General features: G+C 34.1%; 2 protein-coding genes across 3 annotated transcripts; one reads left to right on the top strand and one right to left on the bottom strand.

Moving 5' to 3' along the window:
* Positions 1-89: 89 nt before the first annotated feature.
* LOC114718731 (alpha-aminoadipic semialdehyde synthase-like) lies at positions 90-11,451 on the bottom strand. 2 transcript variants are annotated; one of them, XM_028904149.1, is made up of 25 exons: positions 11,251-11,451; positions 11,061-11,122; positions 10,641-10,936; positions 10,420-10,506; positions 10,197-10,326; positions 9,771-9,944; positions 9,404-9,486; positions 8,914-9,024; positions 8,091-8,166; positions 7,544-7,715; positions 6,212-6,308; positions 5,948-6,114; positions 4,931-4,988; positions 4,668-4,808; positions 3,766-4,068; positions 3,583-3,663; positions 3,167-3,232; positions 2,963-3,080; positions 2,239-2,368; positions 1,727-1,806; positions 1,347-1,505; positions 1,010-1,247; positions 818-926; positions 407-568; positions 90-324 (listed from the first exon to the last, which is right to left on the bottom strand). In XM_028904149.1, the coding sequence occupies exons 1-25, from the start codon at positions 11,310-11,312 to the stop codon at positions 118-120; spliced, it is 3,369 nt and encodes a 1,122-aa protein (XP_028759982.1). In that variant the 5' UTR covers positions 11,313-11,451; the 3' UTR covers positions 90-117. The 2 variants fall into 2 exon arrangements, with proteins under 2 accessions (XP_028759982.1, XP_028759983.1); XM_028904150.1 differs by having other exon boundaries at positions 11,240-11,258.
* Positions 11,452-19,844: 8,393 nt separating this feature from the next.
* On the top strand, positions 19,845-22,316 carry LOC114718735 (pectinesterase/pectinesterase inhibitor PPE8B-like). The gene is made up of 3 exons (XM_028904154.1): positions 19,845-20,154; positions 20,560-21,084; positions 21,616-22,316. Exons 1-3 carry the CDS (start codon positions 19,845-19,847, stop codon positions 22,314-22,316), a joined length of 1,536 nt encoding a protein of 511 aa, XP_028759987.1.
* Positions 22,317-25,541: the final 3,225 nt, after the last annotated feature.

Genomic DNA, 25,541 nt, shown 5'->3' with positions numbered 1-25,541 from the left:
TTCTTCTCTATCAACTTGATGCCACAGGCTTGTATAATATCCAGAGCTGCAAAAACAAGTTTGCTTTAGTTAAAAACACTTTCCAAATATACCAAGTAGCTTCACTGATACATACTACTAACAATAACAATTGCAAAGCAATTTTTTAAGATTCATTTTGATTCCATTTGTGGGGGCCATATAGGTGATATAATCATCATTTTTCCGCCACGTGGACAATAAATCAAGACCAGATGAATATACATTGCATTGACCTGGGTTGTATACTTCAGATTCTAAAGGCCTCAAGACACCTCTTGTTTGAATCTTGTCCTTCAGCAAGAGCTGTGAAAATAGATATAGAAAGTTTTGTTAACATTAGCAGCTTGGATTACAGTGTAAAGGAACAGAAATGCAAAACAGGTACCAGAGCTCCAGCAGCCGCTGGAATTCCAACAGTGATGGCCATGGCACTTGTGGTTTTTCCATCAATAGTCCTTCCAAATTCGAGCAATGTTGCCCTATGGCTCTCTGTTTGCTGGCTGTCTGGGAACTCTATCTCCACTTCATGGTGCAAAAGCACCATATCCTGATTATTTGTCAGATAGAACTTAAGTACATCTATAACTACTCTGTACTACATATTACAATAACACTTCGTTTCTGGCTGAGGATAAGCAATTTTCTGGTCCATAATAAAGAGCATAGATCATAATAACCCAGCCATCACTTGTTTTCACAAAACTTGGCTACTTGAAATATTATAATGCTTCAAGAGAACACTCAGACACCCAAACTTCGCCATTTATTTTACTTTCATTTTTGCACAAAAACATACCTGTTCTGTGCTGGAGTAGGCTAACCTTTCCTCCATACGCAAACAGATGACGTCAAAAGCACTTTGGCAGGAAACAGGGATTTCTGTTTCCTCATGAAGTCCCAAAAATCTAAAAGATAGGACCCGATTCACAATCACAAAGATAATCTACCAAATGAATAGATGACAAAGAGAGGGGAATGGTCTGCGCACATGATAGTTTTGGCTGTCTTTGACGCAGTTCCTTGCTCCTTGCAATGTCCTAATGATAATATCCTTTTCACGATGTTTTTCTCTCCAATTAGAGACCCCGTTGGATCTTCACTTGAAATTTTTAGAAGTTCGAACAAAAATGCTCTGAAAGTTGGTCTCGTTCCATTCTTAAGAAAGGGATGAGCTTCTTGGTTAAAGAAGCCAATCCTAGAAAGTGTCCCCATGATCTTGCTAAACCCTGTGCAGTAAGAACAAGTGATCATAATTTTCTTATTCATGTTTACAGAATGTGATCAACCCATCTCAAATGCCTAAAATTGGATATAATATGCCATGCCTTCATAACGGAGGGTTCCCCGGAAAATGGTTGATGCTTCAGATCCTATTCCATACAAATCTCCATAAACTAAGGAGTTCCGATTTGGCAGACACTCTAAAGAAAAAGCTGGAAGATCAGGTATCTGTAGTCTTGTAGCTGAATCATAAAGACTGTCCCCTGTCAAAAAAATGAAGTGAGATTGAAAGGGAACAGCTATTAACATAATAGCCCGACGCAGAGAAGAGATGGGAGGGGTACAAAAACAGAACAGATGGGTGAATGCAAGATAACAGAATCGAGTTAAAGGAAAAGCAGAAAATGAACAAGAAAAATAATAGGTCCGAGCATGCATTCAACTGCTCTCTTGACATTATATTTGCAACTTATTAAAAGCTCACCATCTACATTCACAGTTTCACCACAAGATCTGTAGGTAGCAGGATTGCGCCCGGCTCGGATAGCCCCCGCTGGATTCCAACTGAAAATAGCAAATTATGAGTTCTGACAGCAACAATGGTCACCAAATCACCATCAAATTACCCCTATAAGCAGAATGCATAGATGAAGTGACTATTTTATGCATATAAAAAACCTACATGTATGCTTTAATGGCATCATATTTCTAAAATTAGTAATAGAAAATTATGCCCCCATACAAATCATTGACATTGCACAATTCAGAGTGATAACAGTAATTTATCAAGACATCGAACAGAATCAACAAGTAATTTCTCATTTCTCCTTAAGGAAGTCAGCTTCATAATTGCATAATGTGCCGGTTTGAGAGGTGATTTTCAGCTCTTCACCAATAGGTTGCATAAAAACCCAATTTCAGATGAGCAAAAGTAATAATCACTTTTAGGAACAATATAAAACCGTTTGCGTAGGTATAAGAAATTCCATGAATTACCTAAATTTATATGCTAATGGGTTGTTAGCAGCTGCAGGGGATGGGAGTCCGCCACAGTAAGAAGTGAAAGATTTTATTTTCCCATTCCTCTCATGTGCTTGGTCAATCATCTTCATTGCCATCATATGATCTGAGACATAAAACCATTGTTAGTTTGTATTTTGGCTGAATAGTCATAGTTGAAATTATCTCTGACACTCGCTCACCAATGGGACTAGAACTAGGTCACAGGTAGGAAAAATGCTAAGCACACTAGCTGCCTAAGCAAAAGAGGAAATTAGCAAAATAAAATATTAGGAACATTTGATCCTAAAAGAACCAACACAAAAGAGGAAAAATTCTGAACAAAAAATGTAAACCGAAGACAACCTGGCCAAACATGCACAAACAATAAGCTTATTGCGATATCTGCTGAAAATACTAGATGTGCACTCTCAATGTGTTGATGTATGAAAATAGTAAACAATAATTCATTTTAAAATACTTGGGAGAATTTTCTATAAATATATAATAAGAAGTAAATGATTGCAAAAATGCTTTGAATAAACGATTTTAAATGACACCTTCAACCATAAGCATCATACCATCAGAAATGAAACATAAATTTACAGAAATTCCCCCGTAAACCAAGGTCCAAAAACCAATACCAGGTATAAGCGCACTACTAGAACCTATTTTAAGCTACTGAAGTCCTGGGAACTGATACCGTCAAAATAAGTCTTACCTATGCCTGGGTCCAAGCCCATCTCGCCAAGGATTGTTATACCAGCCTCTTTTGCCTTATCATCTAACATTGTCATGGAGCTATCAACATAGCTAGCAGTGACAAGGTGTCTTTTAAGCTGCATGAAATAGAAGTCACTAATGTAGCCACAACAAAGAAATAAAAATTGTTTCCCAGTTCATCGCACTAGCTACTGTGAAGTACCTCAATACAAGCATTTGCTACCAAAATGTGACAACTCGGGGGCAGAAGACTTATGACAACGTTAACCTGTCAAGAAATAAGAAAGACAAGATGTTGATAGGACCGCCAACAAGATCCTAAGAAGATGGACAGAGATCGGTATGCTGGAAGTTTGTGCAAGGGGAGTACATTATAGTTGAAAATGGTAGTTGACCAAGAACCGAGAAACAAACCATAGTCAACATTAAAGCATGAAGAAAGTGTATTAGTTTATTATAGGATTATAACATTAGATAGAGCAAGGTGCTATCACCTTCCAAATTCCATCTGCGTGTCTTCCTAAAGCATATACTGAAGACCTCAGCAAGATGCTTTTGAAAGAATCAATTTATATGAGTATTATAGAAACTACTTTCCAAAAGACTACCAAATTGTACCTGCGAAATATAATTACAAAGACTGGCATGATCCATCACATCAAGTTGAATTCCAGTGGCACCTGGAATACCCTCAACAATCTGCATTGATCAGCAATATTATCATATCAAGCATCCCCACATCAAACCCAGTTTGCTTCCTTAACTAACCGATGTAAAAGCAAAATATCTTGGTCAAAGTACCTGTTCTGCATCCTTCAGATAAAGAGATCCCACAATGACTTCAATATCAGTATCTTCTTCGTAGTCATATTCAACCAATGGTTTACACCATTGACTGGATGAAAAACTTCCAATTGATGATAACATCTCTGCAGCTGGTTGACATACACGACCAGCACCAAGAATCAAAACTGCAGCCTTCTTTTTTGGCTCAGGTTCACTCTTTAAACTACTCTGTTGAACTTTGCCAAGTCTCAGTGAAATCTTAAGAGAAGTTAAATTATCAATGATTTGATCCAGAACTGCCCTATCGTTTGCACCAACCTGTTCATAAGCAGCATACAATTAGATTATAATTGAACCAACATAAAAATCCACTCGTATGTACTTTAAATGTATCATTTCTAAAATAAATATCTAAATGAAGAGGAAATGTAGATAATCTTGGGATAAATCTGACTTTAACTGCATTCAAAGATCACTAAACCATTGTAGCTTTCCTTAAGACAGCCAAATATTGAGTAGGTAAGAGAGAGAAATGAAATCGTTTTTGGTCAAAAAGGAAATAATCTGTTTTTTACTTTTTCATCAGAGCATATTCAATATGACCAAGAAGATATGCTTTGATCAGAATATGTGTGAGAGGGAGGGAGGGAGGAGAAAAATACCAAGATGATACAAACTGCTTTTAACAGGGCAAAACCTTTTGAATGACCAAAAACATGCTTCTGTGAAAATCCAGATTTGCTTTCCATCGAGATTCACTCAAATATACTACAAATTTCTCCGTCAAATTTACTATCTAATGGGAAGTCTTCATTAACTCACTTCATTAACAATGATCTTCTCGTTTTACTTACTTGAATTATTCACTTTTAAGGCGTAAAGATAAACATCTTGGTTTAAATTAGATGGCTACTCACTTCAAGTTCTGAGTATGACATAGCATCAGCACTTTGACCCACTTGACACTTGACTAACTGGAAGGAGCCTCCCAAAGCTTCGATAATATCTAAAGCCTCATTTATCAGAAACCGATCAAATAAGTGACCACTCAGAGAAACCTGTCATTTATATCAGACCATCTTGATCAGAAAATCAAGTAGCAGCCATGTTGATTACCATGACTACAACTCAGCTTGCAAAACATAATTAATCTCTAAAAACACTAAACCATATAACATACCAATATCTTGTATTTGATATTATGAGATGAAGAATTTGCTAAACCTCCTGATAGTTCCCTGCAAATAAAACGACAGATAGTGTATAATTTGAACAACAATCACACAGAAAACAGTAAACAAACTACTTAGATAAACCAAAAATGAACATACGTATATTGAAAGTCCATTTAACAAAACTAGTAAGTTCATAAAATAGTTATAAATTGAATACAGTTTCCTAAAAAGGAGACTAAATAGAGAACACTGCTACTTCCAGCTTGATGGACATCAGAAAGTGTTGTACAAGTTTAAGTGGAGAACAAGGACTTTAATAATTGGGGGAGCTTGGGCATGAAGCTGATATTGTGCACGAGAAGGATTGCTTTTGATGTAAAATATTGAGTCAATTTGGTGTATACTTTCATTCAAGTTCTAAATTCAGAGACACATCTATTTACTTCATCAAATGATATCAATCAACTTTATCCTAACTGTGAGCCAAGAAGCTGGGTAATAAGTCAAGAACTATAATTTCAGTCATTATACTTACCATACTAAATTTTCAACAGTTTATTCCGCGTAATTTTTTTAATCTCAAAGGTTTCTGTCCTAATTCTTTATTACTTCCTCGTTTTTCATTTAGAGGGATATAAAAGCAGATGACCCTCCAGTAGCATCAGTCAAAAATGAAAGGAACGAAACCTTATGTTTTGACTGCAGGTAAAACTTATGAAGCAGCAGGCACAGATTAGTATATTATTTATCATTTAATAAAGAAGGTAGATTGAAAGGTTAGGCAAGGATATTTATACAAGGCAGAGTACAATTATACTAAAGATCGTGCAACAGTACTAAGCATTTTCAACCAAAAAAAAAAATGCTTAAAGCCTGGTACAGTTGTCAAAGATTGCTATTTCGTGATAAGCAAATTCCCTGCAGAATTCACAGAAAGAAATTCGTAGTACTCAAAGCAGAATTTGTATTCCAGAGATTAACCGTGAACAAAGATGGTCTGGAATGATAGGTTAGAAACATACTCTCCACCAGAGTGCCGCATGCGTGGTATATATTCGTATAAAGAGGTCAGCACTCCTCCGTGGGTTATGCAAGCTCTTCTTAAGTAATCCGGCAACTCTGAAATGTCTGAAGTAGAAGCCAAATTTTTGACAAACTGGGACAGTATGTTTCCAAAATGTTGGGAAGCCTAGCCATAGAGAAATAACATGTTCAAGAATTTGCAAAATCACAGAATTCTTTCATGTAAAATTATAAAAGTAACTCCCAAATGACAATACACCAACCTCTTTTGCAAATTCTGTTGGGAGGATGTCTACAGCTAAACATACTATGCCACTCCCATCCATGTGGTCATAGTAGGAGTCAGTTAAGGGATCATATCTAAAAGCAATGTTTAACCGCATCATTAGAAGGGGTACAAAATTTCTCAATAATCATAGATGCAATGTCATTATGTTGTGTGCTATTTTAATGTTGACATTTATGCATAAAAAATATTTGCAAGCAGAAAATGAAAGTGATTCCATTATCGATCTTTTAACATACCACTTGCCTAAGATACTTATTCAAGCTCGACTTCACTCCTAGTGGACAGAATCTATAATGCAACATTTCAGCATAACTTTTACCCATATTTACATTTCATGGCTACAAAATGTGAAACCAAGTATAATGGTATTTCACGCCCTCAAGTTTTTTCCGTCCCTCCCCTTCCTATTTCATTTAATTCCAAATATGTTGATATGAAGTGAAGGAACTCTCATAGCTACAGAAGGTTCACGAGCTACAAACAAAATAAATGATTTTTTATCAAATTATGGAACAAAATTTTATGAAGCTATGTTCTCAGTTTAAGTATACTCTTGAAGCACGAGGGCTACTTTCCTTCATACTTTCACATTAATAACTATTTCCGGTAAGGATGGTAATATTGATGATATCATTGATGATTGGAGACTAGAGCACAACACCTCTTATTTTGAACTTTTAGTCATTTCCTCTTCCAGAGTAGCCCTTCGAATTCCCAACCATAAGAACTTAGTTTAATCCATAAGTTTGCAGATGGAATAAAGTAACATTGACAATCATGTCAATGACATAGATGTGTCCGAACCATGGGCCTACTTCAAAAGGGATAATGCAGCTTGAAAGACAGCAACAAGAAGTTTCATACAGGACATGGGATGACAGCTTTCTCTGGCTCGTAAAATGAAACAAAATTTTGAAGGTCTCTTGGTGCATGTCAGCTCCAATGTTATGCATACTCTTTGTTCTCTTCCAAATTCATGAATGTGATTATCAGAAACAGATAAATGGTACCTTAAAAATTCATTTCTATACTCTGACAGCTTTCTTTCCTATTACCTAATTCTTCACAAACATCTCAGCCAGGATAGTCTCCAGATGATGGCTTTGTAATTCACTAACTTGGACAAATGTTTATATAATCAATGTATTCTGTTCTATGTTGTCGAATACCAGAATTATTGTGATATTCAACAATGAATGCATAACCACTATTACTCTCTTAAAACAAAAGTCAACCGTGTAAATGAACAAACAAGACTAAATAATCAAAATGCCAAATCAGTACCATAGCTCTACCAATGCTATACCTGAAAAAAGGTGAATCAATTGATGTAGTTTGGTTGACAAATTCTATTGATCCCCCTATATCACATGTGATGTCTGATATTCCAACAAGTGGACAGCCGTTTCTCATCAAATCTTGAAGCTGCTTTGTACTTAACAACCGAGGAAATCTATTCTCCCAATACATGCAATTGACTAAGAGAGGTAAATGTAAGTAGCGCTTGTAGATCATGAAATACATAAACAAACACATGCACACAAGCTGTGCAAGAGAAAATGAAAAGCACAGAATGAAAGCAATTTATTAAGATTAAATGTATTAAAAACATAACCTGGCATGGTTCAAAATCATCTCAATCTACAAACCATATCATTGAAAACAAAGCAGAACGTGTGTATTTATCATTTTTAAGAAATAACAAAACATTCAAATTGGAAGTATTAGAGTACGAAATACACTTAAAGCCATTTAATCAGCTCATGAAAAATGAAGGCCAAGCCAAATTGAAAAGAATAGCTAATCATATAAAGCATTAAGTTGGCTCAACATTGTAAGCAAGAAGGACCTACCAATCACAGATGCATATGGAGCAACTTTTTCATGGAAAACAGAGTCGTAATGTTCTGGATGTGAATAATAGTCAGCCTGAAATTACCATATAAAGTTAGTGAAAGTCCAAAATCTCACCATCAGACTAATAGAAGACACCAATCTTCTTGAATCACCCTAACAACAAAGAAGATAATATGACTAAAAATTGAAACAGCGGAATCACTATATACATGAATATTAAGAAAAAACAAAAAGCATCAATGAAAAAGAAATTGTAAAGAACAGTTCAAAATTAAGATAACAATTAGTAAAATAATAATAATAAAGCAGAAGCAGCAATGACATTGATTAGTGTAGCATGACACTCCAAAAAGTCATTTTCAAATAATTTTAACAATTGGGAGACCATGGATGATTCAGTTATTTACCTTTGGTCAACACGTGAAACAGGGCAATGATAAAATGATAGTAGAAATTAATTTTTATATGCCAGAGTCATCCAAGAGGACTGCTAATAAACAGTACATGCTTCTTTCTTTAAAAAACAATGGCCCATATACACTATGAGTAATATTGTTCTACTGCATTGTTTTGATATTTTACCTGTGAAATGCATTACTTCTTTACTTGTCCACTACAATGATGAATGACCATGACCGCCGATGTCAGTCCATGCATTCTAATAAAACTGGATCTCACATTCTAGAGCCAAGTGCATCCCAACAGCAAGCCAAGACTTATTGCAGTTCATGGTAAAAGGAAACTACTACTCCTAAGCTGAACAAATGGGATGCAGCTAAAAAGGATGCCAAAACTCAATCACAATATTAGCCAACTCACCTTGTCAAATGATTTTGCGGGATCTTTGGGTTCAACCATGTCTTGGGCAGTCACAACACAGCCATAAACTTGGAAAACTCTTTTTGATGTATGCACTGATTGATCGTTACCCTGACCAACAAAAATATTATAATTTTAAGATAAGAGGGGCATTTACCCACAAAAAATTCATGCCCTGAAATGGAAATCCACATCAAAATGCACCAGAAAAAAAAGGGCTATTTTGAGATTGATTGCAAGGCATTAGGAACCTGAGAAGCAATATAATTATATAACATTTTCAACATACTGTAATTTGATTACAATGTAGAATTAGTACTTGAATTTTATTTTTTTTATACAAGTATTTTTCGTATAAAGATTTAAATATTATTCCACATGAATACTAAAGTGATGAGCTCGTGAAAAAGGTATTGCTTTCTTTCTCCACATAAACTAGAGAAAACAAAGAATTTACAGTTCTAAAATTAGTATCCTGCTGATAATTTACCATTTTATGAAGATCGTGAAGTCTACACGGATCCACAAAGGTGTGAGGAAGTAGCTTAAGAATCTCTTGTGCGCCATTAGAAACTACGAAGAACAGAGGATTTACAGCTCAATATTAAATTAATACATGTAATTAAATGACAAGAAGACTGTATCATTGCTGATAGATGAGTGATCAGAGAGATTGAATGTTATTCCAGCAGAATGAAAAATTAACAATTGAACAGAATGAGATATAAAAAATCTAAGCTCAAGGACACAGTGACATTTTTAATTTCAGTCTGCATTATTTGTCTTCAGGAAAGGACGTGTAAGGTGAAAAGTTAAAGCACAATTTCCTAGCAAAGCTACAAAGTTTATCAACACACCGTTTCCTGAACCAGTAAATACAAAGACCAATGGACAGATTCCCATTGGCAAGCCATCGGCAGCAATTGCTTCCCCAACAGAAATCACAGCAGCCTTTGCAGCAGCCAATGAAGGGTACATGTAAGATGATCCCAGTGATAAGAAAGGTGTGGAATATCCAAGACTTAAAAACCCTGGCATATTATGAACAGAGAAAATGTCAAGTTCAAGGTCATACAATTAATTCAGTTAAAAAAAAAAAAAAAGAGCTTAAGCGATGAAACAAAAGCTCGTGAATATTTTCATTATATATTAACAGACCAAAAACAAAATTAGCCAAGGAGAGACGGAAAAAATAGGCCTATCTGAGCTTGGAAGATTCAAAAACTCAAGCAAATAATAAACACGTTCAATGTACGAATGACAAAGATCAAAGAAGAACGTACGCTGTCCCAACGCGCTTAGGAAGTCAATCATTCCAGCTCTACCAGCAAATTTCCCAAATGCAATCAACCTTTTTCCTTCGTTCCCAACAATCAATTCGTAGTCATATAACGATACCCTCTCAGCTAGTATCTACAATTGAAACAACAAAAATAACAGTCAGTCACAAGATTTCCATTAGAAATTTGATGAAGTCACAATCCCAAAATAAAGAGCAGAAGATACCTTATCCAGCAGAGGCATGTTTTCTTTCTGAGCTTTATGGGTATGGGAGAAAAAGGCGTAAGCTCTGTCGGGTAAAATAGACTCTAACTGCATGAAAACCATATGATAGCGTCAAAATTTCAGTGCATAATGCTAAGTACCTGATCCAAAATCACAAAAAGCACAGACAACTGGAAAATTACGTGGGGAGGAACATAAGTCAAATAAATTATGAAATTCACCTTTGGTTGCTTTATGCCCAAAATGAGACCACATTCGGACAAGTCTTCCGATACTTCACAGCCAACATCCTCGTACAATGCATCATGATAAATTCGCTTCGTGGACGGCTGCACGATGATTCGAGACACCCCTGTATGCTCGCTTCCACCGTGAAGAAGACGAGCACAGTGTAACGGTGTTAAAGCCGCCCTTCTCTCCCATTTATTCACGGTCTCCGCAAGTATGCCAACAACTCCATTCCCAAGCATCGTCCGTCTATCCGCAGCTCCCCCGGTTTTCTCCATACAACCATTCACTAGAAAGACAAAAGACAAAATCTCAAGCGAAATTCACTCTAAAGCTTGAACGGTAATGCAATAAACATTTAAACAGATAACTAAACGCCGAGCAGATTTCAGATAGAAAAAAGAAAAAAATACCAACTCCTCTCGATCGGGGCCACCTCCTATGATCGCAGAGCAGGAAGTTCCGTATATTCCAGCTGCTACACGGGTCAAAATCAGTATAATGAAGGTCGATGATAATGAGCAGAATTGGAAAATGAAGGTCAATATTCAGAATTCTGACAATGAAGACATTTCTTTTATAGAGAGCGCACCGTCACGTCACCTTGGGAGGGCCCAACTAAACTTAAATTTGCAAACTTTGTCGGACCTTGGCGAGAATGACATGGAAAGCTGCGCATGGGCGTATCACTGATAAGAACGGTGACGAAAGCGCAAGCAAGAAATTGCTGGTGGTGGGCCACTGCTATGGCGCCACGTTTTGTCCCAGAAACTGTGAAAGAAAACAACACTGAACTCAACCTTAACGGAGAGGCCTATTCGGTTTCATCAAATTAACCAACCATGCAATAATAACTAATGCATATCTGGTTACATCAGATTGTTAACGTGAAAGAAGCGTGGGTGAAGCAGAATTAAAATTTAGCAATATGTTGGTTTTATGATGAAACTGGAAGTTGCTGTTTTGTTCCCAAATACGATAATCATACTGGTATTGTTTATATTACTGTTAGGCCAATCATAGAGTGGTTAGTTGATATTAGAAATGGATGATGGCGACAGGTAGATGATGATAAACTGATAAGTATGAGGGAGAACGGATCACGTGTTGATCATAAGAAGTGTCGTGCCGTGCTGCGTCAGCTAAGGTAAGGAGATTGCTTCAGCGTGTAAAAGTTCCGCTCTGAAAGTTCCGCACTCTTGATATATTTTTTTCCCCTAAGATATATGCATCTTCTTATGAGAGATACTACTATTCCAAACACTACCAGTCTTAGTGAATATTTTTTCTAACAGAGATTTAAATATTAGCTGATTATATTGTAAGGAATTAATCCTTCTATTAAACCCAACTTATAAAAAGCAACAAATTTGCTCTCGCGCGCCCACTTAACTGTCACCCCAGTCAATTTGCTTTTGTGCATTTTTTCTTTTTTCTCATCCATTTGCTTTTGTTTCCATCTCCCAATCGTCTAGATTCTATAAAAGTCGTAGAAGCCATAATTTTTACCGAAAATAACGCCCCTTGCTCTTTTTCATGATCATTTTCCTTTGAAAACAACTCGTGATCCTAAATGCTACTCCTCCTGTTATATTTACGGGAAAGAAAGAGAATATATTTTTTAATTCTATTTATATTTTATAAGGCATTGAGAGAAATTTTTTATATAAATATATAATTTTACCCTTTATTTATTATTATATTGATTTTGTTTATGTGAGGTATAATGTATATTAAATAGAGATAAAGTTAAAAATTATTGAATTTTAAATGAAAATTAATAAAATTTAAAGTTTTCTTTAGTTTGTACGAAATATAAAAGAAGTAGTTTATAAATACAACTAGAGGAGTATATATCAATATATCAATTATATTCTTAAAAACATGTAATACTCGATTTGTTTGAAAATGAATCGGGTATGACGTTATTGGATCCTAATATATTCAATTAATGAGATTTGAATAACATATTAATTAAAATTTGAATATATTGAATTAAATAGAAAACATTATAAATAAATGAAAACTCAATTGGAGGCTTAAATGAAGAAATTAATATTTAATTTTCAATTTGGATAATATTTTAATTGGGATTTGAATATATTATATTAAATGTGGAGCATTATAATTAAGTAGTATGTCAATTGAAAGCATCTCTAATTCAAGTTCTATTTGAATGAATAAAAAAAACCATCTCCTATAAAAAGTAAATCTAGAACTACAATAGATAATGCAATTTATTAGAATTTTAAATATAATCAAATATGTTAATCCATATACATCTTACGGGGAAGAAATTCTAGTTACTTTATATAAGTTGTGAAGATGTTGAATGCTTTTCACCAAAAAGTGCTATTTTTTTTTTTTTTTTTTTAAAAAGGCAATAGAGAAGAATATTTGGTGTTTAAATTAACAACATTAATTGGCCATTAAACATAAAAAAATTGACAGTAAAATACCTTCTGAATTTCAAAATGACGAATAAGGTATCCGAATAAACAAAATGACAAAAAAGTATTAGGTATTAATCTGAAATTTTGATTTTGAATTTTACAAAACGCATAGTGAAATTTACAACTTTATAGTAAGAGTTACTACTTGGTCAATGGGTTTTGCAACATGTTTTAAGGCTAAAAATTAAAATTTCAGATTGGTACCTGATGCCTTCTTTGTCATTTTATTTATTTGGGTGTCTTATTTGTCATTTTGAAATTCAGAAAGTATTTTATTGTAATTTTTCCTAAAAAAATCAATGAAATGATCCGTTCTTGCCATTATCTGGTTTTTAAACGACCCGGGGTAATAATGGGCCGTTGATTTGACAATTAGCCCATACCAATTGGGTCATTCTCCCAAGGCTGAGCCCTTGGCATTTTGGTCCACTTGGCCCGGAGAAGACCCAGAAAGCAGAGAGCCAAGACTCATATGAAGCACAACGCTTGTATTTTAGTTTAGAGACCGTGGTTCATTTGAGCTCACCCACTTGTGGATTAAGAGGGTGTTTGGTAACCAAAGGCACTTGAAAAATGTATTTTTATCTAAATTGAGACAAGACTCATCTCACATAATCATAAAATAATTCTTAAAATCATGATTTGATTTCCATCCAAATACCCTCTTAAATTATTAATTTTTTATTTTTTTTATTAATCTCAACAGTTTTAATAATTGCGAGGCTTCAACCCTTGTGGAAAACATGGACTCCTACAAATAAGGTTCAAAAATTCCTCAAGATGAGATGTTGATGCTTCAGTACATCACAAATATAAATATTATCAGGATAATTAATCTCCGGTCTTTATAGTTTTATCTAATTTTTATTCAGGTTCCTATAAATTTTTTTTTATCAGATCCTTTTACTTTCACGTGTTTTTCATTAGGCCCCTCCATTTTTTTTCTTTTTATCAAATCCTTATAGTTTCACTTATCTTTTAATTAGGTCCTTTTTCATTTTAAAAAAATTATTTATTAACTTTATTCTGTAAAATTAATTTCATTTTTAAATTAATACTTATATAATTAGACAAAATAATTAAGATAATCATTAAGTAATTGATAATTAATCAGAATAATCAATTATACTTAACTATAAATTATTTAGAATTATATTCTAATTTTAGAAAATTTTATTATTATAATTTGAATTTTATAATTATAAACATCAGAATTGAAAAATAAATCATATATATGTTTAACTAAAAATTTAAAAGAATATTAACATAAGATTATTATAATAATTTATTATTTATAGAATAATATTATTTATAGAATAAAGAATAAAAACTACAAGGAACTAATTAAAAATAAAGTAAAACAATAAGGACTTGATAAAAAGAAACAAAATTATAAAAATCTGATTAAAAACATATAAAATTATAAGGACATGAAAAAAAAAACTATAAAACCTGATTTAAAACTGATTGAAGTTATAAGGACTTATATATAAATTTTTACAATATTATTACCCCCGTCATTAATATCCATTAAACATTCGAGTTTTGAATCACTACAATTCACAATTCACGTTGCTTCAAGTTCACTTACGTTTCTTCAAAAACGAAAAACACTGGTGACGGCAACTTTGGAAAACTATTGATGACTATAGTGGGAAGGTTGTCCATAGAGGTGGCTTAGATCCTTCTTTTTTTTTGTGGGCGGCAAGCAGTGTAGAGGGAGATGCAAAAGTCACTTCAGGCACGTCGGTTGCTACTAAAGTGGGAAGCCAGGACAGGAGGGATTTGGTGTTACTTCTCTTTCGTCACAGTTACACCACTTCAATTTGTCTTCCTAAATTATTTACGAGATTGACGGAAAATTATATTAATAGACTAATTTATCTAATTTTTTTTTAATTTATTTAAATTAATTAAATAGTTATCTTCATCCTCGTTAATCATTAGAATAGTTTACAAATGTTACAATATCTTTATATCTCTTTTTGTTTTGTTAGGACCCCATTTTGCCTTCGGTTAGGGGCAGAATGAGTTGTAATAACTTCCTTGTATAATACCAGTGTGCTTTCCTGATGAGTTCTCTCTAACTTCCCACTTCAAATCTGTATCTGGTTGATAAGTTTGAGAAGACAAGGTCAAATAAAGTGAGAAATCTACTAGTTAGCCTTGGCAATTGTAAACAACCTCCGTGAACAACAAAAGTTCTTCAAAAAAACTTAAAGAACAATCAAAACTGAAACCTACAAGTAGCTAATGCTCAGTATTATTGGATACAGTGTGACCAACATATACACATATGTACTGGAAAGAGCAATGCATTTGATGATAATTCGAAACCTACGGGCGGAAATGAATTGCACTAGTTCATATTGAATTATATTATTCCTCCAGTCCTTAATATAGAGTCTAATTGTTAAGTTAATTTTAGTCCTAAATATAATATCTATTTTTCATACTTATCAATTTTTTCTCAATTACTCTTATGGATACTTCTTTCACCATAATCAAGTAGAAGAGGAAGATGTGATATTAAGAAAGATGATTATGATGTTTTAGGGAAAAAATATCATATTTGTTATAATTAACTAACTTATCTAACTTTTTTAATCTAATCAAATTAGTTAAATGGGTCTTATATTAAGGACTGGAGGAGTATTAAGTGAGGAGATACTCACATTTAGTGCCCAACAGTATCTTGAATGGGATTACTTTTAATAGAAGGATACCTATGTTTTAATAAAAAGAAAATATTACTGGATGAGGATGTAATATAAGTGGCATGAATTGAAATAGAATTTGACGAAGTCACCATCACCCAGATTGTTCAGTTCAAATTTCTTTTTTTTTTTTTGTGACAATTCTTTTCAAATATTCTGATGCGTTGTATCGTGATCACAAGACTATTGAGCGTTATCATTGAAATAATGGGAGTCTTAACATTCACGAGGGTCGTACTATTTATTATGAATTAGAGAAGTAAGTATGGATAATTTGAGACACAGATAATATTATATTAGCTATTTTCCACTATGAAAAACCTTCCGTATTACTAAACCATAAAATAACTGGTATGTTGGCTATATATGTACTATCGCCGGTTTTTATTAATCTACAAACGAAATTTTATAATTAGTACTGGAGGTAGTATTAATTTATATTTTTATAAACTATCAAATCTAATATAATAATTCACAAATTGCGCGGATACTTCTCAATCTCATTCGCACATCATCCTTTTTTGCCCTTTTTTGTGAAGGTCATCCAAATTAAAGTCTAAAGACAAATCTTAGGTGAACATTTAAAGGTATAATATTGCACTTTGCTTCTGGGAAAGATCCGCGGGAGGGACCTCATCATTTAGTCTTCACTCTTCACCGTTTCCCCCTTGTTCTTCCTTCCCCCTTACTCATCACTTTGCTTCATTTTCTTTTACTAATGCCTTTATCACATTATATACCATACCATTAATACTACTCCTCCGGTCCTAATTATAAGACCCAATTGACTTATTTGAAGAGATTAAGGAAGTAAGTTAAGTTGGTTATTTAAAATAAATAAGTGTTGTCATTCCTAAAATATCCTTGCTAATTAAGTATATTGGCTAAAACTATCATTATTAGAAGGATTATCTTGGAAAAAAATGCATAAATATAAAAGATAAAATAGATTGGGGTCTTATAATTAGGACCAAATAAAAAGTCAAATGGGGTCTTATAATAAGGACAAGAGGAGTACAATATAAATTAGCTCGCTAGTAAACTTCTTTTCTAATAAGAAAAAAGTTTCCTCTTAAAAAAAATAAATGGGATTTATTTAAATACCCGTGAAAGATGCATGCCATAATTTTGGGCATATATAATGTTCTTTTTTGGGGATAAATCTTATAAAAGAAATATAAGAGTTAGTGGGAATTACTTACCTTGTATTGACCTTTTAGCTTCATACGCTTAACTTTTTTGTTGAAATAGCAAACTGACTAAAAGCTAAAAGAAATGCTCATTTTGGCCTGTGCCCACGTAATAATGATTAGAAGAACCAACGATTAGACAGAATTTCAAAGTTGAAAAGATTAAAAGCGGTATGAATAATTGTTTAAAATGTTTTTTTTTCAAACTTTTTTTAACTTTGGACGGCAATCCTGTTAATTAGCCCATGTTGTAAATTTGATTTATTATGTTATCATGTGAAAAAAATCAACAAAATACGAACTTGTTATAATTATATTGTTGCCCTACGCTTCCCCATGTTCAATATTTTTTTTTTTAACCAGCAACATGTTCCAATAATTTTAGTCATACTGATTTCAATACATTAATAAAACCTGTATAGTTTGTTTCACTTGTTTTTATAAGCAAAAACGTTATATAGTTTATTTTTCGCTAATGGTGGTTGAATGGGTAAGGACTTAATTACCGTAAAAAAAAAAAAAAGTTACGAGAGAAGATTAAAGAAAGAGATTATGTTTCTCATGTGATGAAAATGTCTACTAATGGAAACTTCAATACTGCGAGTACAAGTTTAAAGACATAGCTTATTCCTACTAATCCGTTAGGTGGACAAAAAAAACTTTAAACTTGTAAATCTCACTTTTTAGGTGAAAAAAATCACTTCTAGTTAGACCTAATAATATTTGAATACAATTATTGATATTATCGGATATCATGTAATTATATACAAAATGACAAGATTCATTTTGAGCACTATAAAAATACATAAAAGCTATTCTGATTATTATAAACTCAATCATAGGGGGGGAAAAGCCACGCACTCAAAAGTTGGAATATTTTGCTAAATCTTTAGTACTGGCAATTTTAGGGATTACTCCTCATCAAAGTGAAAAACTATAACACTTGAAGAAATCAGCTATGGCCAAGTCAAGTCCTAAATCAGCATTGTTGTTTGCAGGCCAACGTCAAGAATTAATTGTTTTTGTCCACTTCAAATGAACATTAAACTATCATCATCCCAACCTTGAAGTGTCCAAAATATGAAACATTTCACTATTTTAGGCCTGCGTGAGACTTCACTCGGCTTGGCATTATGTGAAGTTGATTAAGAAACCTGTCTTTTTGGAATAATTGGAGGGCAACAAATTGGCTTATAGGAGCATTAAATTGGATGAAATGGACTAGAATCTCATATCATTGATTTCTTTGTCTTTTAAATTATTTCAATTGTGCTTTTTTTGGTGTAACCACGCAAAGAGGTTGCTCTCCTACCACTATTCATATTGTCCCTTGTGACTAAGACACTTGACATAAACATAAACAAGTGGATTGATTGAGTTAATACATATCAAATTAGGAAAAAGACTCGAGAGAGCGGGAAAGTATTTTATTGTAGGCATATTTTAACTCAAAAAAATTTGTTTACTTCATTTTACTTTTACTGGTTCCTTGTCCATTGGCCATAGCTTGGTCAAAACAATGATTTTTTTTTTTTACAAAAAGAGAGGAATAAATTAAAAAAAACTCCACACCCTTTACTTTCTTTGCATTTATAATAACTTCATATTAAGTGCAAATTTTAAAATCCTTGAATAATCAGGCATTTTCATCATGGATTTGTTTCTGACTTCAGAACGGTTTGAACATGAGTGATTTGCCTATGCATTACATTGATTATGAAAAAAATAAAGCTATATAATCTATGGCTTATTAATAGGATGTTAAGCTATGACTTTTTATATTTAATGTTATTCTAATATCAATTCTTTTTGTAACATCAAAACGGTTTGAACATGAGTCTATTTATGATTATTGTTAAATTAAAAATAAACAAACCATTCACGTCTAGTATCCGATAGTGTTTTGAATAGGTTTCAGTAGAAGACTAGTTTAATCTTTGAAAAAAAATATATATATAGACAGACCCGAGCACGCATGGTTTACATCCATAACAGAAGCAATGGCATTAAAATGTGAGCCTGCATGACCATGATTGGCTTCAGAAATTGAGGTGAAAGCAGGCACTGTAACAGAGCCATGAATGAGCATCTCACACCTCTTTCTCAGAGACGGCACAACATATCAAAGGACAAAAATGTCAAGCTTAGCTCTTAATCCGAAAGCTAAAACTTGTTTAGTACTCTTGTGGCAACATTTTTTAAACTGAAGAAATAAACTATGGCTCTTGGATAACACCAGGATTAAAAGAAGAGGGCCCAATTTATCTATCCACTTAACTGTCTCTAGTTGAGATAGAAACAAAAAAAAAAGAAAAGAAGTCGCATATTAGTTAAGACTTGTAGAATAGTTGACAGTTGAATGTAGACCATTTCATGTAGCAGAGAAATAGCATTTACATCATTCCTACAAACGCAAACACACATGAGTCCGATATAAAGTACTCGTATCAGTGTTTTCACAGTGAATTTGGCTTGGTAGAAGAAGGAGGTATTGGTCTTAGTTGGTATTGTTTGTTTCTCTCCTCTTTGAAGCGGGACATGCATGGTCACCGTCGACACTAGCAAATCAGACACAAACCTCAGATCCTAGTGTTCTGTAACTCCGACCTATTTTTAGACGATGACTCTCCCATGAAACTTCACCTCCAGCTCCAACCTTCTTTAATTCCCTTACCTGCCATTCTAACCAACATATTCCGATTTCTCTCCCCTTCTCTCCCATCTTACATAGGCCTCATCACTGTGTTATTTATTCGCATTTTCCAAGTCACAAACACAAATCACTGTTGCAGTAGCAAGAGCCTGAGACGCTTATGGCCCTTTCTCCTTCAACCAAAATGGCGTCTGGAACACCCACCATTTCGTTTAGTTTCTTGGTGATGCTGCTTCTGGGTGTGTTGGCCCCTATTAGTGATGCTCATAGCAGTGATCTTAAGGGTTTAGAGTGCTTGAAGGTTTCCTCTTCGGATTTCAGAAACTCTGTTCAAGGAATCATTGGTCTTTTGCAGCGTGTTGTCTCCATCTTTTCTAGATTTCCCAATGGACGAGATTTCCGTCTCTCCAATGCCATTAATGACTGCATCGACTTGCTCGATTTGTCTTTTGATGATCTCCAGTTGTCTGCCTCTGCTACTGATACTCCGGCGGGTACCATTTTCTTTCTCTTGTCAGCCAAAATACTATAGACAATAGACATGCAGCTTTTTTTCCCTATCTATAGAGAATTATTATCTGTCTGTGGAAAGCAGTATGGGGAGTTCTATTCAATCTGGGTTTCTTCTTCTTCACTTTCTTCTCAGTCTATTCTGAAACTCTACCAGACGAATATCTTGGTGGTTGAATCAGATTGTACACAATTCCTTAAACGCACATTATATACCTTCCAAATCCAAGTTTTATCAATATCTCTGTTCTGTTCATCTGTTCTATGTTATTTGAAAACAGGGGATCCCCTCTTAATTTGTTTTAACTAAAAAGTCACGTAAAGATTCCCATTTTAAGGAAACTAATATGAAGAGAATACACACACACACGCACGCACTATTGTTTCAGGCCAGAAAAACGGCACGGGGAACTTGGGCTCTGATCTGAGAACATGGCTGAGTGCTGCACTTGCAAACCCACAGACATGCATGGAAGGGTTCGAAGGAATCAATAGCATTGTAGATAATCTAGTATCATCTCTTCTAAGCCAAATGATCTCATCGATCCAGCAACTCTTAACCCAGGTTCATCATGGTCCGGACGACTTCCCTACGAGCAATGTACAGTTCCCTTCATGGATCAAACCAAGGGATCAGAAGATCCTACAGTCAAGTAAGATTAATGCGGATGTTGTAGTAGCAGCAGATGGAACTGGGACTTTCACTAGAGTTGCAGATGCAGTAGAAGCAGCCCCTGATTATAGCATGAAACGTTTTGTGATATACGTGAAGAGGGGCGTGTACAAAGAAAATGTGGAGATCAAGAAGAAGAAATGGAACATCATGATGATCGGTGAAGGCATGGATGCCACTCTTATCACCGGTAATCGGAATTTCATCGACGGTTGGACCACATACCGATCGGCTACTTTCGGTAAGAACTTTCATATTTCCAGTCGTCAAATTAAAGCTCTGTCCTTTCCCTATTGTTTTCCCTCCAGATCTCTCTAACTTGGCATGAAAAGCATAAAGACTAGATTTTATAGAATCTTCTTCTATACAAGACAAAAAAATCTTGATGCCTTTGACCATGAGGTTAGGTTATTAGGTTGGCAAAAAAAAAAAAAAGAAAAAAGAAAAAAGAAGTTGGGTTATTAGAGCAACCCTGTTGGGGTCTTCATTAACTGATAAGTGAAGAAGGCCTTATCCAACGGTAAGTAGGGCCTTGCTTAACTAACATAATCCAAGTCTCCAACCAACTGATTATAATAAAGCTTCAAAACGGAGTACGTACTGCAATTATAACACTCGAAAGAAACCCCTTCTTTGTCCTATTAGACTATTACATAACCTTGATATCACATAGTATTATTAAATATAATTAAAGATTATTAAGAATAAGAACTCTGCAGCTTATCAGTTTGATCCTTTCTCATTTTTTCCCTAATGAGCACATTATATGTAGCCGTTAACGGGAGAGGATTCATAGCACGAGACATTACCTTCCGGAACACGGCAGGTCCACAGAAGCACCAAGCGGTGGCCCTGAGATCAGGTTCTGACCTATCAGTTTTCTACCGCTGTGGCATCTATGGGTACCAAGACAGCCTCTTCACACACACAATGCGTCAATTCTACAGAGAATGTCGAATAAAAGGCACAGTGGATTTCATCTTCGGAGATGCCACAGTAGTGTTCCAAAAGTGCGAGATTCTAGCCAAAAAAGGGCTTCCAGGACAGAAAAACGCAATCACAGCTCAGGGAAGAAAAGACCAGCATGAACCAACAGGATTCTCCTTCCAATTCTGCGAAATCTCTGCAGATTCCGACCTTCTTCCTTTCGTTGGATCCACCGAAACATACCTGGGGAGGCCTTGGAAGGCATATTCTCGAACAATTTACATGCAAACCTACATAAACGACTTGGTGGACCCCCGAGGGTGGCTCGAGTGGAACGGCGATGATTCTTCTTTGGACACACTGTACTATGCGGAGTACATGAACGGTGGTCCAGGGGCTGCTCTGGAGAACCGAGTCAAATGGCCAGGTTTTCATGTGTTGAGGGACGCGAAGCAGGCTTATCCCTTCACAGTGGCCAATTTCATTCAAGGCGGTTTATGGCTGCCTCACACAGGTGTAATTTTCACAGCTGGTTTAAATGGTTGAAGAAAGAAACAGACTTTCTGGTGATATCTTGTTTCTAATTGTTATATTGTACTTGCTTATGTTTAAATGGCTATATATAGAAAAAAAGGAGGGTAAGAAACAAAGGAGATTTAAGAATACATGCAGAAGTATTGATGATGAGTCTGGCGGGTGTTATTTTGATTGTTCAAAAAGTTTCTGTTTTTGGAGATAATCATGGTTGGTTAAATCAATCTTACCATATGCTAGCATTGCTTTCTGTTTGGATCAACTTAATAAACTCCAGCCCTTCAAGCACTAGCAATTGGTAGTTATTTATAAATGGGAAAATCATTTTCCATATACTTTTTTTAAACTTTTAATTCGATACTTATGTGTTTTTATTTCAAAAGAAATGTAGGTCCTTACAAAAAAAGTTTTCACGTATAATTATTAAAAGGTACTCTATATACTCCTCCGGTCCTTAATATAGGACCCAATTTTTGAGTTAGTTTTGGTCCTAAATATAAGACCCATTTCTTGTATTTATCAATTTTCTCTAAATTACCTCTATAAATACTCCATCAACCATAATTAAGTAAAAGAGAGAGGGGGTATTAAGAAAGATGATTATGGTATTTTAGGAAAAATGTGTCAATTTTCTTATAATTAACTAACTTACCTAACTTCCTTAATCTAATCAAATTAGTTAAATGGGTCTTATATTAAGGACCGGAGGAGTATCATAGTTATAGAAATTGTATCATTTAAGGAACTGGCCAGCTAGCACTAGTGACTTGGCATTAATTATGTAATCAGAATATTGAGGCGTGATCCAAATAATCGGACTAGGTTGGAGTGCAGAGTTGAATTTTGAGAAGCTTACCTCTCCAAATCGAAACCCCGAATTCAATAATCAATGAATATAGTTAATAGCATATGCAATAAAATTATATATTAATCCAAATTGATTATAGCGGACCTCATAATATTTCTCACCCAAGTCCCAAGTTTGAAACTATGATCTGGTCAAAAGAAGAAACCATGAAATCCAGAGAAGGATTTGGGCTGGCTTAATCTCTATGCCCAATGGTTAATACTTTGCCTTGAGTGAAAAGTACTTTTAAATTTAAACCAAACAGACTGTGCGGGCTTGAAATCTAATACTACTAGAAGTATATAAGTGATGGAGCTCAGGAAAGTATTTTCTAAATATTTAATTAGATTATATATTAAATTGTTAATAATACATCAACATTCTTTCGCAAGAAGATTAACTTAATCGATCTTGCTAAGTTTGTTAGTTGAACCTGCTCTTTGTCACTGCAAGAAAGAGGACAAAGAAATCACAGCTCTAATTAGGGCAACAATAACGCAGCATTTGTTGTTGAATAATATATCTCTGAAAAATTTGGCTAAGTTGATAAAATTCCATCAATAATGAAACATATTTAAAGAGAAAGAAACAAAATGATCAGTTAACTGAAACACTATTATCAGCTATCTGTTCATATACGGGACTCGTTTCTTTCTGTTCAGTTTTTTCCTTATTCGTGTGAACGGATAAGAGAGAGCCTGTTCAAGTACATGCATGAACATTTTAAAAAATAAATAAATATTTATTGTTATAAAAATTATAAAATATTTTTGGAAAAAGAATCTGAGCATGTGAGATCTTGGTGAACTTCAATTCAGGACAAAGAGGTGACAATATGCACATTAATTCTAACTTTGCCTCGTAATAATACTTCCGATTTTTAATATAAGAACTAGTTTGACTTTTTATTTAGTTTTAAATATAAGACCCCAATCTATTTTGCCTATCATATTTATCTATTTTTTCCAAAATAGTCCATATAGTAGTTATTCAATCTAATGATAGGGTTAGCTAATACATTATTAGTAAGAGTATTTTAGAAAAGACAACATATAATTATTATAAATAACTAACTCAACAAACTTTCTTAATCTATTCAAATTAATTAATTAGTTTTTATATTAAGTACCGGAAGCAGTATTATCTGTCAAGGGGTCAACTTGCAGACGTTCTATATTGATAAAACATACTTTCGAGGGAGAAAGATTACGCTTGTAAACACGCCATATTATAAAAATGTGAAAGGGACTAACCTTAATCCTCAATTAATTAATATAATTAGCAAATCCACTTATATAAACTTAGAATGATTAGCCATCTGTGTAGAGGTGTGGGGCCACAGTCACAGATATATCGGGAAAAGGTTTATATTCTTTGTATCTATGGATTCTGTATATATACCGATTCACGGGCTGCACTTTAGCCTAGCTTATTCAAAATATATATATATATATATATATATATATATATAGAGAGAGAGAGAGAGAGAGAGAGAGAGATTCAATACACAAATGGAATATGCACGGTGGACACGTAAATATGCTATTTTTTCCCGAAAATATTACGAGATTTTTTTTTGCATTTATAGATATCTTCCAAAATTTGTTATAGGAGAGGGGGGAAATAAAGGTTGAATATACGAAAATTACGTCATTGTTTTTCTCTTCTATCTGATATATGCACACACACACACACACACACACACACATTCTCAAGCATTAATATTGGAAAATTATTTTCATGATCCAATGCTCATTATCATGAAGTTTATAACCAGTAATAATTAATTAGTAGGAATTTAGTCTCTTTCTTTTTGGATAAAAGAATTTAAGCTCAATGCCCAAAGCCACCGACTACATACGTTTGGCCAAAAATTAACCTTTAATCAGTCAACAATGGTGTCCTTTATTTGTAATTAAAAGCTTAAACTCACGACGTGAAGGTTACGGAATGCCATAATAACATCGTAGAGTTTTCTAATTGCATGGTATAAAATCATCGCTATCAAATGAAGTATAAACACTATCTGAGAGAAAAGTAAATAATTCTCTCGCATACGCATATTTGTTGTTTTTTGTCCTGGTTTTTTAAATTATACCGTCCTTCACTGAAAACTCAATTGAGCCATTCTGATTCGGTTAGGCGTTCGATCTCTCTCTAGGATGTGCTCGCTTTTAATTTATCTCCTCACTTCTCTTTTCCATTATACTTCTTTTACTGTACATCAATTCTTTTAATGTTATTGTCATGTGTGTATCCTGTTTATGCAGTCTTTTTATGTTACATTGCCAATTTGATTAATTCAAGTAGATTGAAGATGCTAGTTAAATTAATACTCTTTCGATCTTTAATATAAGACTCATTTAACTAATTTGATTAAATTAATGATG

This window comes from Neltuma alba, unplaced genomic scaffold, assembly GCF_004799145.2.
Source record: "Neltuma alba isolate B1F8T4 unplaced genomic scaffold, ASM479914v2 tig00011865_pilon, whole genome shotgun sequence".
Lineage (NCBI taxonomy): Eukaryota > Viridiplantae > Streptophyta > Magnoliopsida > Fabales > Fabaceae > Neltuma > Neltuma alba.
The sequence above is the reverse complement of the archived record's forward strand: the minus strand, read 5'-3'. Positions and strand labels throughout refer to the sequence as shown.